The sequence below is a fragment of the Podarcis liolepis genome (assembly GCF_965112155.1).
Source record: "Podarcis liolepis genome assembly, chromosome: 7".
In the NCBI taxonomy this organism is placed as follows: domain Eukaryota; kingdom Metazoa; phylum Chordata; class Lepidosauria; order Squamata; family Lacertidae; genus Podarcis; species Podarcis liolepis.
The window spans coordinates 12,941,895-12,961,674 of NC_139561.1; the positions used below are offsets into that span (position 1 = coordinate 12,941,895).

The 19,780-nt window shown below is 42.6% G+C and overlaps 1 protein-coding gene across 4 annotated transcripts in view; it reads left to right on the forward strand.

Annotated features, from left to right (window-relative positions):
• SPEN (spen family transcriptional repressor) overlaps nt 1–19,780 on the forward strand; it is a 66,250-nt gene that overhangs the window by 26,196 nt on the left and 20,274 nt on the right. For all 4 annotated transcript variants that reach the window (XM_083514560.1, XM_083514561.1, XM_083514563.1 and 1 more), the window contains exons 4-6: nt 17,212–17,372; nt 18,117–18,317; nt 18,968–19,119. In XM_083514560.1, the coding sequence (XP_083370686.1) occupies nt 17,212–17,372; nt 18,117–18,317; nt 18,968–19,119 (514 nt within the window). The remainder of the gene's footprint in view (nt 1–17,211; nt 17,373–18,116; nt 18,318–18,967; nt 19,120–19,780) is intronic.

The window sequence follows — 19,780 nt, forward strand, 5'->3', positions numbered from 1 at the left end:
GCAAGGCGAGGCACACAGTGTTAGAAATGCCATCGAAATATAAGCCAATCGCCAAATGGCACCTTAAACCTAGGTTATGAGCACCACAACAGAATGCCTAGGTGCTATTCCTCCCCCAGTAAAAATAATAATAAGTACCTGAATGAGTACTAAGATTTTGATTGAAAAAAAGGGATTGCCAAATTTGCCCTATTACTACATCAGGAATGACATAGCACACATGATTAACCTGATGGCAAAATGGCCTACTCTGTGAGGACCATAACGCCTTACTCGTCACTTCTACCTAAGGAGTATTGCTACTTAAGGTCAAACACCTCATATAAAATTATCACTGTTGCCATGAGTGAAACTGAGGGAGAGGGCAAGGATATAGGCGTGCCAGCAGATTGTGAGTTAAGCGAGGTAAGAAGAATGCAGTGAAGTATGTCTTCTGGTTCCATAGAAAGACGCCGTTGGGAAGCTTTCACACTTACGGCAAAGGAAATAAAATAATACTGTCGCCACAAAGGTTGTTCTGGAACTAGAAGTAACCAGCAAATGCTTCTAGACAATGTTTCACATTTGATTCCACTGTGGACAGCTGTGATGGTCCCATTCTATGGGTATAGTGGTGTTACAGCTGCAGTGCTTCCAGTCAGGCTTATTTCGAGTGTACAGAATTCAAACATACCTGTGCATCTGGGTGACTTCATTTTCAGGCATAGTCAGTCATTAGAGGGTACCAGGAAGCTTGCTGCTGCAGCTCAAACTACACCTGTGATCATTGAGGACGATAGGAAAGAAATGGTTCAAGAAAAGGTGACTACTTGATGTGCTTCTGAACCTAGTGGGGGAGGATTTCTGAACATTCCCAGGATCACATGTTATTCAAGACAATGCTCAACAGAAAAGCAAATACAGTAACAATACCTAGGAAAGACAGATAATGTACCACGTCCAGTTTCTGAGAAGGATGACAAAGAGAAGGTGATTCACACATGCCAGAGTATCATCGATGTGCTAGAAGTGATAAAGTCACACTGTTTGTATACAACCAAAGAAGTGCATGGAAACATCCTAGCAGAAGAACCTCTGATGCTCTGTGTGGCAGAGTTGAAGGACAATGAGAACTGATTTTTAAGTTGATTCTTAATCTCAAGTAACAAAACATTCCCATACAAGGAAACTAGAGCTTAGTAGTTGTACAGAAAAGAAAGAAAAAATAGGAGCTGATGGTGGTATTATACAGTCTAAGCAAGGCAGTCAAGTCCTTAAGGTTCCATGAGTCAGTGGAGGGTGAAACCATGTTCTGTTGTCTTAACAAAGTTAATAAAAGGACACCATGTCATATAAAAGGTGTGAGTCTTCCCCCTGCCCCCGATAAATGTAAGATAATAGGGTTAATTTTGGGTCTGGTTGTAGCAATTGTCCCATCATTTGATTATTTATTTGAAGAACTTCTTTCCTGAAAAGCGAATGATTTTTGGGCAAAACCACCCCATGTGTGGTGGTGGTGTTGTTAATTTATTTTTGTATTTGCATACTACCCTTCATCTGCAGATCTCAGGGCTGTTCACAACATACTAGAGATCCCGGTAAATTGCATTTCTGCCAGCAAAGGTTGAATGTGTTATGATCACTTCTCTATAGTCTTGCTAGGCACGTGTACCAAGAGACACGGGTGGCACTGTGGTCTAAACCACTGAGCCTCTTGAGCTTGCTGATCATAAGGTCAGCAGTTTGAATGTGCCTGATGGGGTGAACTCCTGTCTCTTTGTCCCAGCTCTTGCCAACATAGCAGTTTGAAAGCAATGCTGCTGCGGTGGGAAGGTAAATGGCATTTCTGTGTGCTCTGCCTTCCATCATAGTGTTCCATTGAACCAGAAGCTGTCTAGTCATGCTGGCCACATGACCTGGAAAAGCTGTCTGTGGACAAACACCGGCTCCCTTGCCCTGAAAGTGGAGATGAGCGCCGCACCCCATAGTTGAATTCGACTGGACTTAATTGTCCAGGGGTCCTTTACCTTGCCTATCTTTACAGCATTTTCTCAAGTTCTAATTGAGATTAATCCAAATGGTAGTTTATTCCAAATTTGTTCCCAGAGTTGTTTCTCTAATTTTTCTCCAAAGTCTTTCCCTGTTTTAGTCTTAATGAAGTGAGAGGAAGGGTAGCCAATTGTGTGACGATTTTATATAGTTGGGAGACGACCTTTCTCAGTGGATGAGTTGGTTGAGTTGGGTAGATGCTCCAAACTGTTTAAGCTGCATAAGGCTTGGGTCTTTATATTTGATTGATTTAGAAAATGTATAATCTGGTGTACCTCTAACCAGCCATATTATCTGTCTCCCAATTGAAAATAATAATTCTGGAGCTGTAAGGAGCTTTTGATTAGTGTAGAAGTCTCTGAGTTTATATAATCCCACTGTTTCCCACCTAGGAAATCAGCCTGATTTGGCTGCTGTGTGAAAGGAAGTGCTGAGTTATTGGGACTAAAGAGGGAATCAAAAGGTAGAAGTTCAGTCTCCATTACTTCCATATGGTAAAATCTGATTTTAGAAAGTGGTTAATAGCAGATTTGACCAAGGTAAAAAGCAGGAGAGACAGTGGGCAGCCCTGCTTTGTGCCCTGACCAATGGGGAATGTCGAAGAGAGTTCCCCATTCACCGAAACGTGGACTAGTAGTATAAATTATAAAGCATATCAACCCAGAATGCACTAATGCCAAAGGAACATTGAATTGTAAAGATATATTGCCAGTTTAAACCATTAAATCCCTTTACTGCACCCAGCATCAAGAAAACAGTATATTCTGGATGTGATTAACTCTAAAAAAAAATTGTATTGAATCCTTCTAATAGAGAAGGCCTTAAGAATCTGACTTGGTGATGGTGGACATAGTTGGGTGAAATTTTTGAAAGTCCTCTGACCATTATGCCTGTAAATAATTTAGCATCCACATTAATCAATGAAATAGGTTTATATAATTCAACTTGTTCAAGTTCTTTCTGTGGTTTGGGTATGACTGTGATAAACGAGATATGCCAAGTTTCAGGAATTTGGCCTCTATTCAGTATGTCAAGAAACAATTTCAGAAGAAGATGTGAGATTTTTCTGTTTTGGGTTTCTGCTAAGAGTCTTATTAAATTTTGGATTTATTTTTTCTTCTAGGAATTTTGTGAAGATTTGGGAGCCCAATGGTTCAGATTTATAGAGTTTTGTACAATTTTTTAAAATCCCGTAGAACTTATTTTTGTCTATAGATTCCCCCCCCCCCAAAAAAAAACTTTGGGCATTTTAAGAGAGTGCATCACTTGTTTTGCTGTGTGTGACATGTTCTTAGAGGTGCTATGCGTTTCCGAGGGAGCCAGTCAATCCTTCTGAATGTCATGGAGCATTATGTAGCATATTCTCCGAGACATGAAGACATGTGGGAGGAATACAGTGACCTAAGGAACAAGAAGTCATTATGCAGTAAAAATAGGCAAATCGTTTGTCATATACAGATTTACACCTTTATAGAAAAATACAAATTTGGCACTAATCTTTCTGTAACCTTAAGAAACTGGAACACAGAAATATTTTGGCAACTGAGCCAGTAAACGTTTTCAGTGGATGTTCCCAGGAAACATGCTATCTTCTTGGAGACTCAATTTTATACTATGTTATAATTTCTAAATAGTGTCTTACAGCTTTAAAAACAATGAATCAGTGCATATAAAGCTCCCACATTCCTCAGTCTGGTCTATTTCATTTACTGCCCACACATTATACTTCTGGAATTCTTGCAGGTCTTGGTGATAACAACTTTAGCTAATAAATACTTTTCTCAATAATTGACCATGGGGCTTAGGTTGCCGACCTCTGGTGTAGATGTGTATGTGTATTTGCAGATATTTGCAGCTGATGCTGGTATGTATGTTTACATGAATGTTGAATGTGTGTATAAATGTTTTTGTTTCTCGTCAATTTCTGGAAGAGCACTGCAAAATGCTGAAAACAATTACAAAAATATGGCACAGGTTTGGAGTAAATCACTGATTGAACTTTGGCACCAGTTTGGAGTAAATCAAGACTGTTGGATTCTGAGTGGTGTTAACTAGGGGCCCTGGTTAGATACATCACTTACTGTACTTTGGGAGGGGGGAGGGCACGCGCTGCAAAGTGTAGGGTTTGCCCTACAAAATGCTGCAAAGCAGCTGCAAAATGTTGATAGTGGTTTGGAGTGAATTGGACAGTGTTGGTTTCTTGGGTGATACCTGTGACCCCCGGTTTGAGTACCAATTACTCATTTTTGGAGTGCTGCAAAACGTGGGTTTTGCACTGCAAAACAATTGCAACCACTTGGCACCAGTTTGGAGTAAATAGGAGGAGAATGATGTATTTTGAATGGTGTTGATGACAAGCTCCGGGTTGATGTATCACTTACTATGCTTTGAGCATGCTTCGAAAAGATTGCAAAATTTTGGTGCCTGTTTGGAGGGGGTCCCAGATTTCAGGATTCATAGTTAATGGAGCTATTGGTACGAACAGTGTACTGTTTGGTCTTGGGCAATATAACCCTGTCCCGTAGCCTAGCATGTCATTGACAGACACTAAATAAATACATAAATAGTGTGACAGTCTGGCTCTTATGACTATCATTTCTTGCTGGGTCTTTTGCTGCTGTTTTTGCAACAGCAGGTGTGGGTGGCAATCTTCTGTGCTTTCCCCAAACCTTGTTCAAGGACAACTCTGATCAAAATGGTAATGTCTGGCATTTGCTGTCCATGTATCTACACATAGCTATATCTGGAGGATGCTGTTCTCTGCATGGGTGCTTGCTACTTGCATTTAGAAATTTTATTTGTGCATAAGGTGCCCATGAGTGTATACATTGGAAAAAGCACTTTTACAGCTTGGTAGACTAAAAAACGGTATTGCCACATCACTACTGTTGCTGCTTATCGCCAGAACACCTGAACCTGGGTTTTGTAAATAGCTGCTCACATGATTCCCATGAGGAAATGTCTTCAGGTGATCAGGCTGAAAATTTTTCTGTAAACTTGTAGGGAGTCTGGCTAGTAACTTCTAAGGACATACTGTCTGAACCTGCTCAGTTTTCACACCAGGTTTTCAAAAACAGGCCTTAGGGTTGGGAATGTTTCTTTTCTGCTATGCTGGCTGAAGAAAGACAATTCTCAGAAGTTCTTGGAAAGTTTGACCATAACCTTGGGTTGCTTTGGTTACTCACGTTCCCAGTTGGGGAATTAGACTGTGGATGAACTCAGTTCCAGATACTGGTGTGAATTTAGCACTACTTGTCATAAATAGAAAGGATGTTGCCAAGAGATCCGAATTTCAAGCTTTCATGGCTAATTAGCAGTGGAGCATTATGTTTTGCGTGTTCACAGTTCTAGATTTAATACCTGACATCTCTACCAAAAGGATTCGGGGAATGGGAAATCTCTGTCTGAAATCTTGGGAGAGCTGATATCATATTTAGTTGAAAGCTTATTGGGCAGCTGAACTGGAAAGATTCCAGGAGAGCTGGTGCTAGTCAGAGTAAGCCATACTTGCTGAGTGTTCTGAATTGCAGGCCCAAAAGAGAGCCTGAGTGAGTGGTTTGATGCAGGGATACCAAACAAGGATGTCAAAAACGCCAGAGTGGCCATTTCTAATGCTTTATTAAAGAAAGGTGTAAACCAGGGGTCAGCAGGGCTTACTGGGCATGGGCTGGATCACTCCCGTGGAGATCCTCTGTGGGCTGAACTGGTGCAGTTGGAAATTGCGCCTGCGCATGTCCACAGCGCCGGAAAAGGCTTCTGCGCATACCCAGGCGCCTGAAATCATGCCTGCGCAGAAGCGATTTCCGGCGTCTGGGCATGCACAGAAGTGATTTCTGACACCGCATACATGCGCAGACGTGATTTCCGGAGCCAGGGAAGAGAGTCCCCGTGCCGTGCTGTGCCAGTTTAGCGCAGCGTGCGGGGACTCACCGAACGGGCAGCTCGGTTCAGGGTGGCTCATAGGCCGGTTAAGTGACCCTCATGGGCCACTTCCGGCCCATGGGGCTTAGGTTGCTGACCTCTGGTGTAAACTTACAATGCAGCTTACAAAGCCTCACTGGCTTTACAGACCTGGGACCGGACACCACAACAGTGAGAGGTTACTGTAATTTGTCCACAAGGTGCTAATTTGTGTAATGTAAGCATTACTTATACAAACAACAGCATAAGTAAATTTGACCAGAACCTCCCATCAAACCACCTGACCTATGAGGGCATAGGTGGCAAATATCCAAGGCTTAATGATAGCTTCCCTCTCTGGGCCAAGAGCCCAGCATCCCAGGGCCCAGAGATAAGCATAGCATCAAAGCAAGCAAATGTGATTATATATCAGCTCATTCTTGCAACAACTACCAGTTAAAGTAATTGTAGAGTTAACCTGACTATCCTGATGGTGTTTGCAGAGCTCCCAGAACATCTCAGCTTTGGTTCAACACATCTAGATGAACCAGTGGGCTGACGAAAGAAGGACTGTAGGTTCCCCCTCTGTTAGAGATGGCAGGCTCAGACTATGGTTGAATCAGAGTGGCTTGCTGAGGCCCCACAGTTAGTGCATGGCAGAGGTGAGAGATGAGCAAGAGATTTCCAGCTTAAAACATGCTCGCATCTACTACAACACTTCAAATCATGTATAAACATAAAGTGAATCAGAAAACACATATATCCTCTGTTTTTTAAAGACTTTTTTTAAAGAGTGGGACAGGTTTGTTTATTTTTAAAAAATCATCTCTACATTTTAGCACAAACTGCTAAAACCCCTGCCAACCCACTCCAGATATCCATCATATGTAATTCCCACCCCCCTTGGCTTGGTGTTGCACCTTATGTAAATCAATACTACTAGAGTTTTTGAAATAATAATAGTCCTAAGGAAGACCTGGTATCTGGGTACTGGAAGCATTTTGAATACCTCTTTTAAGGGCATTCTGTACAAGAATGCCAGTTCACCACCCACTTCAAATTAAGGCACATGTGCTTACCTGTAGGATGTGTTCCAAATTCTGCTTATTAGACACAAGTCCAAAATTTGGAGGTCATTAACATGCTTAACCAGTCCTTTACTGCTGCCTTCTAATCAGTATGTAAATCAAGAAACCGGTGTGTTGTGCTCACCTGACTAAGAATCTCTGGACTCTGCCTGAGCACTGGCCTATTTTTAGCTAGGGGGGAATTACAGTAGTTGTTTATCGACACGGTCATATGACAATATTAACTAGTAGGACGTGACACATGGCCACCAGCTGATTCCTCCGTGTTATGTAGGTCAGAGTTGTGAGGACAAAGTTAGTTTGCCTAGATGAAAGGATGTGTTGGATCTTCAGACCAGATTCTCTTGTATGCTGCTTGCTTGTTTCTTGAATTTACATTTCACTCTGTTTCAAAGACTTGATGGATGTTAACGCTTCCTTATTCTTTTCTCCAGTATCCCTCTGAGGTAGGTCACCAGTTTTTCCCATTCTACAGGTAGAGAAACTCAGGTTAAGTAGCTTGCCAAGGAAACAGGTGAATTCTCAAGGCCGATCCTGATCTTCTTTCAAAAGTCTCACATGCTTCATTTCACTCTACTGTGTTGTCTCCTATACAAGTATGGAGGCTTTGGGAGAAGGATGGGACTTGTGTGTAGGAATTAGTTGTAATTACTTCTGCCTACGTGTGTCTGAAAACAAGCGTTGATTATTGGATCACTTGAGATTGGCTCTTTTACAATGTGTCGGCTAATCAGATTAGACTTCATTAGAAAGGCACGTAAATAAAATTCTTCTGAGGTCACTGGTCCTCCTCCCCCTGGCAGTAAGTGTATATGAAGAGCGAATCAGAGTCCAATAACCTGTTTGGGGTTTGGAAGGGCTTGAATTTCTGGAGTTTAAGGGATTACAGAGAAATTTTGCTGTCTCTCCTGATGAAAACGGAATTGAAAATGATACACCGAGTTTAGAGCTGTGTTAGTGCTCTATGCCAGAAAGAAATCTTAAATTCTGTCTTAAAGAAATGTGTAAAACCAGTTCTGCAAATTATGTAGATTTGCATTCATGCCTATGATCCTTCTGCAGATTACTTGGCTGATAGTACAGTAGTTCAGTTTATCTTTTGATTTCTAGTTACGGCTTTTTGGTTACGTCCAAGGATAAGATTGATAAGGGACAGGAGCCCTGGAAAAGACTGTGAAGGGAGGCTATGGAGCATGAAAACTTCTCTTCCCTCTCCCATACACTGTCAGCCACCCCCCACCCAGGCCTCAATTTGAACCTTCCACAGAACATAGAATATTCTCTCAGTTCCTCTCTGCAGTTCAAGCCCTAATAGTTTGCTTTACTTGAAAATGAAAAGTGAGAGGCTTAGGAATCCCATCTGGTATGTCAGCTTGGGGAAAACGCACTGTTTGGTTCGTGTACCACTTTGAGGTCCGCTGTCCTCCCCCAAAATCAAGTAGTATATAAAATTTATGGAATGAATGAAATAATGCATCTAATCTTCATACTGCATGTTTGGCACCTTGTATGGACCCCAGGGTGTTGCGGAAAGGTTGACTGCACAAATGTGGGGGTCTGCAGATGGTTTTCCCCCCACCCCAATCCCGAACAAGCTCTGTGGCTTGGTTGGCCTTGACTTGGGAGGGACCGTTTCCGTTCCGTGCTTCCCTTTGTGTCCCCCCCCATTTAGTTAACTGATTAACCTGCTGTTATAAAGTGTGGTGGTATTAAAATTGTGGATTGTGGAGTGCTTTCCTCTGTAGCTCAGTTTGCAGTTTTTAAAAGTGTTCTCTTGCCTGCAAGCACAGTTGCTTTTAATGTGTCATGTGTTTAGGTGAGTGTTTTATTCTCAGTTCTGCCTTATTTTTACATCTGAACTTCCTAGAGAGCATCTTCGCACTTTCCTTTTCAACACTAATAGATCAGCACTAATAGAAAATTAGGTCACCTCAGGTACCTGTGCTCTTGGCATGTTTACTAAGCTATTAGGTTCAGAGGCTGTTTGAGTTAATTGACTTGTACTCCAAGACGGTAATGCTTTAGTTTTGCAGATGTTGCTAAACAGAGGTGTTTGACCAAGGAGGTAAAGCTAACTTAACTCTTCAGCAGCTTTAAGTCTGTTTTTTGTGTGTCACCTAGCCTGAAAAAGTGCAGTCCATGGCACAAAGTGAACATATGGCAGGTTCTATCAGCTCACGTTTTGGTAGCAGCAAATCATTAGCCTCACTTCACATATTCCTGAGAGTGAGAAGAGAATATTGGAGGATAAATCCCAAATTCCTAGGACACTTGCTCGTGTTGGTTGTTTGTGGACCAGGCCAGGGGCAGCCTGGGGAGGCACGTTGCAGGGTGCATGCAGGGTTGGGGGAGAGATCAGTTTTAAGTTTTAAAAAGTTTCCTTGGTGGGTTGCCTGGAGGCCTGGAATAATTACTCCCTGACCCACAGATCCAAAGTGCTACTTTAGGCAAACCCAAGTTGGATGGATATTTGAGGTGGGTTTTTTTTGTGATTGACCCGTAGGAGGGTCTGGAAATAGAGATATGGGACACATATGCTGTTATTTCTAACAGCAATCTTCTGAAATAGGTTAGTTACAGCAATTACTAGCCCAAGGCCACAAAGGTCATGTTTGAATGGAGCTGAAGACCAGGGTTTAACATTAATACATTGGACACCTGCCAGCTACACAACACTGGCCTTCAATTAGCCCATGAGACAAGCCTCCCCATCCCATGCCATATCCCATAATGCTTTTGTAACTCCTCTTAGTTTGAAAGCAGATTTCCCTGTGGAGTCGATGTGTTAATGGACTGAGAGAACCAAATGCTGAAACTAAGTGTTTGGATTTGGATTTGATATCCCGCTTTATCACTACCCTAAGGAGTCTCAAAGCGGCTAACATTCTCCTTTCCCTTCCTTCCCCACAACAAACACTCTGTGAGGTGAGTGGGGCTGAGAGACTTCAGAGAAGTGTGACTGGCCCAAGGTCACCTAGCAGCTGCATGTGGAGGAGCGGAGACGCGAACCTGGTTCACCAGATTACGAGTCTACCGCTCTTAACCACTACACCACACTGAAACTAAGTTTTTCTTCTTTCTTTTAAAAGGGGGCAGGTTACCGTGAAAGGCAGGGGGTTACAGACCTTTGAGAAACCACAGTCCAAAGCTCCAGTGAGAGGTGAACTGGGTATAAATTCATGTTTTTATTAAGTAATGATGCTTTCCCATGCAAGGAAAGAACCTGCATTTGGCAGTGCCCATCTTCTTCGTTACTGTGGTACGTAATCCTCAAGTTCTTCTGGAAATGACTCTTGACTTGCACACCAGAGTGGACATATTGGTGGGGTGAGACATCTCAGGGAAAAAACAGTGGGAAGCAATAATGTGATAAGTGAATGTGATGCACCTGTAATCACCAGCTCACAGCACTTAGAATCATAGAATTTTATTAGAAGGCACCCCGAGGGGCCCCTAGTTCATACCCCTTCCATGCAGGAATCTCAGCTAAAGCATCCATGACAGATGGCCATTCAACCTCCAATGAAGGAGTGTCTACCACCTTCCAGTGGAGGCCATTCCACTGTCAAATAGCCACAACTTTCTTAAGGAGGTAAGCAGAAGAGCTTATGTACTGCATTTATATCCCACCTTTTCCCCCAAGGAGTACATGGTTCACTCCCCTCCTCAGTTAATCCCTACAACGACCCTGTGAGGTAGTTAAGAGGCTCTGACTGAGCTTCATGACTGAGTGTGGGGATTTGAACCCTGATCCCATGTCCTAATCTAACCACTACATCACACTGGCTTTCTAGAATACTTCTGCTATGGGGCAGCGATATAAATTAAGTAGGTAAATAATATGGGGAAAGCAATATGTCACTTAGAGAAGGATCTGAACTATTTCCCTTGAAGCTTGAATTTGTTTTATTCTGGATTGTTTGATTTGACGTTTTAATGTGTTGCAAACTGCTTTGAGATTGTTTCTTTAAAACATTGAGCAGAATTGAAATGAAATTAACAACAACACAAGTTTCACGGGGGGCGGGATGAGAATGGCACCTAGACATACTGTTGTGGTGACTGTAACCTAGATTTAAGATGACATTTGGCAATTAGTTTATATATCTGAGAAGATCTAATCAAACAGGGTCTGTTTACCTGGTTTTGGGCTCAGAGTAGCCAGGACTGAATGATCATCAGCTGGAATAAGAGTTCTGTATTTTATATTTACAATGTATTGTTTGCTGAGAGTTAGAAGAATAAAAGTAGCTTTGTAATTTTGTATGTGTAATCGGTGAAAAGGAATGAAAAATGGCTGCAGAGAAACACTCGCATCTTCAAGATAAATGTCTTTGGCACTCTCATGTTAACTGATGGGGAGCATTTTGCCAACTGACTGAGAATTAACTGAACAAATCTGAATCATTAGCTGCCTCCATGCTTCTGCAATAGGACATAGGGCTACCCTCAAAAAGGGCACTTCCAGGAAGGCTTCCAATTGCACAAGGAATCAGATTCCACACTGATGGTAAATTCCCAGATACATACTCTTACTTCTACACCAATCTCGCACAATTTTTATATCTTTTTTTCTCATAAATATTTACTAGGCATTCTATTCGGGTAGCAAATAAGGGACAGCTTAGCTTTGTGTAAGGGGTGTGTGTTGACATGCAGTAGTTCATTATTTTCATCCTGTGACAGCAAAGAAGATGAAAGATTCTGCAAATAATTCAGCGTAATAGGATGCCTGCAAACCTCTCACAACATGCCTCCGTGTGTGTGTGTGTGTGTGTGTCTCTTTCTTGTGCACGCATGCTGTTTTGAGGAGCCAGACTATGAGCATTTCTTCAAACTGATTTCAGAACAGAGACCGCTTTTCCTGCTGTTCTCTCTTCCCTGAAAAGAGAAGCTAGAAGACACTGCAGCCTGTTACAGAACACGCTGGCAACCCCCCACTGAAAGCACCAGGCTAAGGAACCCTCTCCAGTTATTCCTACTGGAAAAGGGCACCGTGCTTCAATATTTAATCAAAATAATATGTAATCCGTTTATAAATTGGGGTTCTTCCTTGAGCTCTGATAACAAAACAATGTCTGAACAAATTTCTGTTAGGAAAAAATGATCCAAGTCTGAAAGCTGTACCTAGATAATCAAATCTAGATGATGTCTGGCCCAGGACAAAGCTATATCTGTATTTTTAGGACTGTGACACAATTAAAAGAAATGATAATGTCCATCAATCTAACTGAATCTGCCTGCAGCTTGAAAAAAAGTTAATGCTGTTAACTTTTAGAAAAGAAAAAAGCTGTTTCTGGATGGTATACGTATGTCTCACAGAAGAAGCCATCCTCATCACAAGATGCTCACCATCTATGTGTTTTCCGCTATCATGAAGGTTTACAAGATTAAACCACAAAGTAATACAATAAACTAAACTCAAACCCAAACAACAGAATAATAATAAAAGAACCAGAAAGTAGAGTAGAGGGAGGGTAAGAAGTCCCCTTGAGATAAGCTTTTTTTTTTGTTGGGGGGTGGGAGAACATTGTTAAGCCTATTGGGAGGGGGATTTAAAAAATTCAGACATTTAGGTGATTGTCTGAAATCCCCCCCCCCCCGGACACTAATTCTGGCACTGGAATCCCATACATGTCCAGGAAAATCCGGATGTATAGCAACCCTACCTTGAGAGATCCCCCCACTAGAACACTTTCCACCCCTCAGCCAGAGCAGATTTGCAGGATCCAAGCAGTCGGTGGAACAAATATGTTTGAGCAGCCAGAAAGTATGATGTTCAAGAGTTTAATTTATCCACTGTATTTTGAGATCCTGAGTAACAAATCCTAAGCAGTTTATAGTGCAAGGGGGAAACCTGGCAAGAGAAAAGCTGCCAGTGGCAGGTGATTTTTAAATTCAAAATACACACAGTGAGAACAGAGGAGCATTGCCATCTAGTGGTAGGAGGGGAAATGATGCAGGAGAGTGGAGCGTGACACGAAAAAGCAGGACTGTCAGGAGCCAAGCTGTGTCTCTGGAACTACAAAATCAGTTCCATGTCCTCACCTCGGACACCAGTTCATGGCCAGAGGAGCAAGTACAGTGGTTACAGGCCTCAGAACACACCAAGTGGAAGATAGTGTACAGAACGATTCCTGCAGTCCCCAGAGGAGAGATGTGTGGTGACTCCCAATGGAGGGAGACAGAGGCAGCAGTGTGAGAATGAATGACTCCTGGTTTCAGTTGTCTCTACATGAATGCCCAGAGTATGGAAAACAAGCAAGAAAAACTTGAACTCTTAATACAGGATGGCAAACATGACCTAATACTGAAAGCTGGTGAGATGAGACCCTGACCATAGCTGTCAACTTTTCCCTTTTCTTGTGAGGAATGCTATTCGGAACAAGGGAATTTCCCTTAAAAAAAGGGAAACGTTGACAGCTATGCTCATGACTGGAATGTAGAAATTGGGGGGTACAACTCACTCAAACGAAACAGAACAAACAGGAAAGGAGCAGGAGTAGCATCATATATAAAGGATGTTTATGCTTGTGAAGAAATCCATGACCTGGAGCATGGAAGGCAGATTGGAAGTATATGGGTAAAAATTGTAGGAGAGGAAAACAGCAGTGACCTTATTGTGGGTGTCTCCCTATAGACCTCCAAGCCAGATTGAGGACTTGGATGAGATATAGTAGTCATGGCAGACTTCAGTTACTCCAATATCTATTGGAACTAAAATTCCACCAAGAATGAAAGGTCAAATAAATTCCTCTGTTGCCTCGCTGACAATTTTGTTTCCCAGAAGCAGGTCATCTCTCTTTGACCTGGTGCTCACCAACAGGAAGGAAAGAAATGAAAGTACAGGGAACCTTGGGAAGAAGTGATTATCTCCTCCTGGGTTTCATTATACAGTGGTACCTTGGGTTACATACGCTTCAGGTTACAGACTCCGCTAACCTAGAAATAGTACCTCGGGTTAAGAACTTTGCTTCAGGATGAAAACAGAAATCGTGCTCCGGCAGCGCGGCAGCAGCAGGAGGCCCCATTAGCTAAAGTGGTGCTTCAGGTTAAGAACGGACCTCTGGAATGAATTAAGTACGTAACCAGAGGTACCACTGTACACAGGCAAGGGAAAACTGAGTGTAGTTGGACATGCACTGGACTTTAAGAAGGCCAGTTTCAAAAAGCTTAAGGAACTGCTGGTAACACCCGTGTTAGAAACTTAGATATATAAGCTAATCACCAAATAATGGCACCTTAAACTTGGGTTACAGTTGCCACAAAGGGAATGTTTAGTCGCATTTCTTTTCCTGAATGGAATTTGTTGTTGTTAATTTCTCTTCTATACCACTTTGTATTTCAAAGAAAAAATCTCAAAGTGGGTTACAACACATTAAAGCCATAAATAAAGCAATCCAGAATAAAAAATCTACAAGGCATCTCTACAGATCGGCTGGCGCACAGCAGCGTCTTTTGAACACTGAATATAAGGTGAATGAGGGTCTGGACCCTTGGAATGTGTGCAATTTTGCATTCTACTTCCTAACTGGAGCTGGTTTATTGGCCTCATTCCATTATGCCTGAAGCATTCAACCTGAACTCCCTGCCTTTGGCAGAGATGTGATCATGGCTCAGTGATGCTACCAGAGTGTTGGCTATACACCTTATTCTTGAAATGAGTCATCCATTGGAAAGGAATGGGATCTTCCAGGACATTCCTTTCTCGCAAGACAATAATCTCTCATTAATGTATCGAATCACCGGATGCCATCCATTTGTACATAAAACCATAATTTTCATGCCATTGATAGGTAACCCAACCCAGTTTTAAGTTGAGCTGTACTACCAAATAATTGTGCTTAGCAGAATCCGTTAACAGGGCACCTGAACCGAAACTTGGCTAGTAATTTAAAATTAGTGTGAAATTCAGTCATACCATCTCTGCTGCTTCTTAGTCTTTGTGTCGCTGTTCCTCTGCTTGCCAGGCTCACAGTGCTGCAGTGATAGCAGAGGTCATAACTGATGAAATGTCTCTGTATAGGCAAAGCACCCATATGCCCCCTTGGCTGCTCCCTTTATTTCTGTGTGAAGTACCCAGACCCTCCTGTCTCTAACACTCCCTTTCCAACTCCCATGTCCCTACCATCCATTACTTCCTCAGGCCACTGTCTACTTTGTTCCCTCTCTTTTCTCTATCATGTTTCTAGATCAGGGGTTCCCAAACTGCAGTCCACAGACCATTCACACTTCATTCAGGTGATCCATGCCATGATTTGTGGCTGAAGACATGAGACGGCACATCCATCACATTAAATACTCATATTGATTTTAATTATATTTCTCTTGCTTCTTTTGTTTCTTATATTTTGTATTTTATTGTATTACAGTTTGAATTCCATAAAATTGTAATGCACAGTGTGTTACAGTTCCTAAACAACAGGCAGAAAAACCATTAAGCGGTCCACCATGACGCTCAGCAGTTTTCAAGTGGACCGTGGGTGGGAAGTTTGGAAACCACTGTTCTAGATCATTCTCCCTAGTTTTTCTTCCACCTCCCAAATAAAATTCTACTTGTCTTAAGCACTGTGAAATTTCTCCTGGGATTTAATTTCTCCTTGTTGCCCTTTCATGCCTTAATTCCCCCTCTCCTACTCTACCTTCAGGTTCTTCCTCCTCCTCTTTACTTATTAAATGTACTAGTCACTTTTTTGCCATGGGAACTCAAAGCGACAATATTTTAATCAAAAAACAAAACCAACACATACATCTAAACTGGCATTTTAAAAATGCAATTTTAAATGTTTGTTTCCCCACTGTGCACCTTCATATAGCTTTCTTTTCCTTGGGGCTCCCTGTCCATTAGCTTCTCTACCTGCTCTCAGGGCCATCAAAATTTTCAACCATAACCCTGCAATGTTTTAATCCCAACTAACCAACGCCCTTTTTCTCATGGAAGATGGACCGTGAGGTGCTCTAAACTGTCCTAGCCATTGCACCAATCAGCCTATCATAGTCAAGGTGTCACCATGATTAGCAGTTAGCACCAGTTCAGGTGATGCTGTGAGGAGGGAGTTTTTCCAAGACAAGTAGAGTTGCTTGGCTTTGTGAAGATCTTTGTTTATCTTCTGCTTCCTTTTCCTTTTCACATGATTGGGGCTTTAAGCTTACGCCCAAAAGGGTGTGCGACTTATTCCGTGCCCCCGTGACCAATTTATTGAGAACCATTACTTTTGTTTAGTAATTAACAGTCTTCTGACAGCTCTGGACATTTAGTTGCCAACTAACTTTGTGTTGGTTTGTGGCCCTTTTCTTCAGGCAAGTCATTTTGCCTTGTGTCCTTGTATATGTACAGAAAAGGCAGAACATTCATTTCCTAATTACTGTATGAGCTTGTCTGTAAGCAGATATGATGTGGGAGTTACGTTCCGAGGCACCCAACATGCCAGTGAAATTGAGTACAATTGACCCACTGAAAAATCCTGCAAACACCCCATTCCTGCTCTGCTCTGCTCTGCTCTGCTCTGCCCTGCCCTGCCTCGTTCTGACCTCCCCTGTCCCCATTCTGCCTTTTTAGTGATGTTTCAGTGATGTCTTTATGATGTTTCTGGGTCACTTCCGGGTTCGGCATGATGCGCGTATACACAGTTGTACACATAGTGAACTCGTGTAAACATTTGGTTACCTGTATATAGTGTGAAAGACGTGAGTTGAATGACTAGTTTTTGGATTTAATGTATTAATTGTTATAACAATTAAAAATTCACTTTTATTCAGGAAACCTGTGAATTGAGACATTGGAATCTTGGATTTAACTTGCAGGCAACAACCAGTATGCCCAGATTTACAATAAACTTTAAGAGTCTATATAACTCCCCAGTTATTTGACTGTATTGGGTTTCCTTAATCACAGGATAGTTTCATAATTATTTTGTTAATGCCAACCCTGCTTAGGACTAAAAAGAGATCTCAAATTTCTAATTGCCCTATGACCAGACCCTTGAGTTTTTCCCAGGTACAAAAAACAAACCATCTCCCACACCCTTGATTCTTCTTCAGGGAAGATGCTGGCATCCTCATGCTATTCTCAGATACATATGCTGCTTTTCTGCTGATGGGTAAAAGAATTTGGCCTTGGGCACCTTTTTGTTTCAAGGCAATGACCTGACAGCCTCCCTCTGCTGAATTTTGCATCCTTTTTTTCCTTCCACAGCAGTGACTCCAGCAGCAGCTCAAGCGACGAGTCTCCGGCCCGTTCAGTTCAATCCACGGCAGTTCCAGCACCCACCTCCCAGTTGCTTCCATCTCTGGAAAAAGATGAGCCCCGCAAAAGTTTTGGGATTAAGGTTCAGAATCTTCCAGTGCGCTCCACAGGTAAGAGCTAAAGAGGCACCATCCATAATTAATGCTAAACCAAAGCAATATTGTGACTGCCCATAATATTCCACTGGAAAACGCAAGCCCTGTTTAATGAGCTTTGAACTGCATTGGTAGGCTACTGCTGACGCAAATGCTGGTGGAAAATATGTCATATTGCAAATGGAGCAGCATTAATTTTGAAAGAGGGTTTTTTATAGCAGTCTGGTTCATCAATCTAAGGTGCATGGAATTTTCCTACCACAGGTGAACAATATATAACAGCCAAAGCAGGGTTGTGTATGTGCCTTTAAATCAAAATTCTGTGCACAGTTTTGTCAGTTTTGCACAAAAGAGGACTGAGCAAATTTGCACAGTTCTGGTTCTGCTCATCATGGAAAAGGGCAAGCAGCAACAGAGCAATACCTGTGGAGGTTGTATTGAGGTTCCCTTCTGCCAGGGTGATTCTGCTAGGCTTCTCCCAAGTGCAGACTACACATTGCTCTATGCAGGGACTGGTTCACAGTGAAAAGAGGGGAATTGGGGAGGAGAGGTGGCATGTTTGGTTGGGAGAAGGGTGAACCCAAGCAGCTTGTTCTGCGGGTGGCAGTTCTGTGTGTATGTAACACTATACATTTTAAAATAGAAACTCACAACACGAAAGAGTACAAACTGCAACCTTTGTGCTGCGTTTTCCAAAAAGGCTACAGTGCCTTCTGTAACCATCAGCATGAATCTTCTGCTTTGCTTCTTGGGGTGTAGACACCAGCCTTAAAGATGGTTTATTCCACGAGTTCAAGAAGTACGGGAAGGTGACATCTGTGCAGATTCACGGAGCCTCTGAAGAGCGATACGGACTGGTGTTCTTCCGGCAACAGGAGGATCAGGAGAAAGCGCTCAATGCTTCCAAAGGGAAACTCTTCTTTGGCATGCAGATTGAAGTGACTGCTTGGATAGGGCCAGGTGAGCACAAGGAGGTTGTTGCTGGCCCTTGAAAATGGCAGGTAGCCTTGTGCTGGCCCCTTAAAGGAAAATCCAAATAACAACAGTTTGGCCCAACTGAAGCACAACAAAGCCATGAGCTGGTTTTTAAGTTCTCCGGAATGGAGAAAATTCGTGAAAAAAGCTAGCTTGCTGTTGCTTTACATAGGAAATACTGAATCCAGGAAACTTGGAGTTGTTGGAAATTGAACATGGGGCCTTCTGCTTTCAAAGCAGATGCTCTGCCAGTGAGCTATGGCTCTTCTTCAGGTTTAGCGATGCTTAAGTTGGCCCTAACAAAAACATTAGCCAGCTGGTCATTTTGGGTGCATTGGCACCATCCATCAGGAACCTCTTCACAAATCCCATTGAAGTGGGCGGGAGCTCTTGTTTCAGTTTTCTCTCCAGATTCGTCTGTTGAATTTAGTTTCTGCTTACTGAATGGGAGTCGGTAGACTGCTTTGACCTTTAATTTGCTGGCATTGCTAGATCCATAATCACTTGAAATGGGGTGGGATGAAGCTCAGTCCTCCTGACATGGCACTGTAGAGAGATTTAGACACTACAGAATGTTAAAGAGAGAAGACACCACAGAATGTTAAAAGAACTTTTTTTAAATCACCTGCCTCCAGAAACAGAGAGCGAGAATGAATTTCGGCCTCTAGATGAAAGAATAGATGAATTCCACCCAAAGGCAACGAGAACTCTGTTCATCGGCAATCTAGAAAAAACCACCACATATCATGACCTTCGCAACATCTTCCAGCGTTTTGGAGGGATAGTGGTATGTACAGTGTGTGTGTTTGTATCAGTTCATTTGAGAGAGAAGCATGTTTCAGCTCATTAATTCTAAGCTCTGAAGGTCCATTAATCTGATAAGTATCACTGGATCTTATTGAGCCATGATCTAGAAATAATAAATTTGGAAGGGGGAAAAGGCAGCTTCCGTATCCCTGGGTAGCAATGTCTTAACAACCTTACATTGAAAACGACCCTGTTTGCTCTGCTGAATACTCTGAGCCCTACATGTGTCAGAGACTGCCTCCTTTGCTGTGCAAGAAGAGGTGGCACTTGAGGAAGATGGTTAGAAGGCTTGCCTGGCCCTTCCCACCTACAAGGGCCCAAGGAGGAAGAGCACTGGGGGCAGCTGGGACTTCCCTTCTTGAAGGGCGCAGTTCTTTTCGCTTTGTCTTGAAGAGGTGGAGCTTTTTCACTTGCTTCCTAGGCATTTGCTAAGCTCAAGTCCATGGCTGAACAATGCAAGTCTGGTTCAGCAGAAACTGCTTCCGCTTCTGTGTGTTTGGCATTGGGGAAGGAGAGTGTGTTAGCAAGCAGGACCGAGAGCTGCCTGGGTTGAGTGTTGCCAGGCCTTTTAATCTCCCACCTGCATGCAAACTCAGGAGACATCCAGGAGAAAAGAGACTGTCATTTGCGCACACTGACCG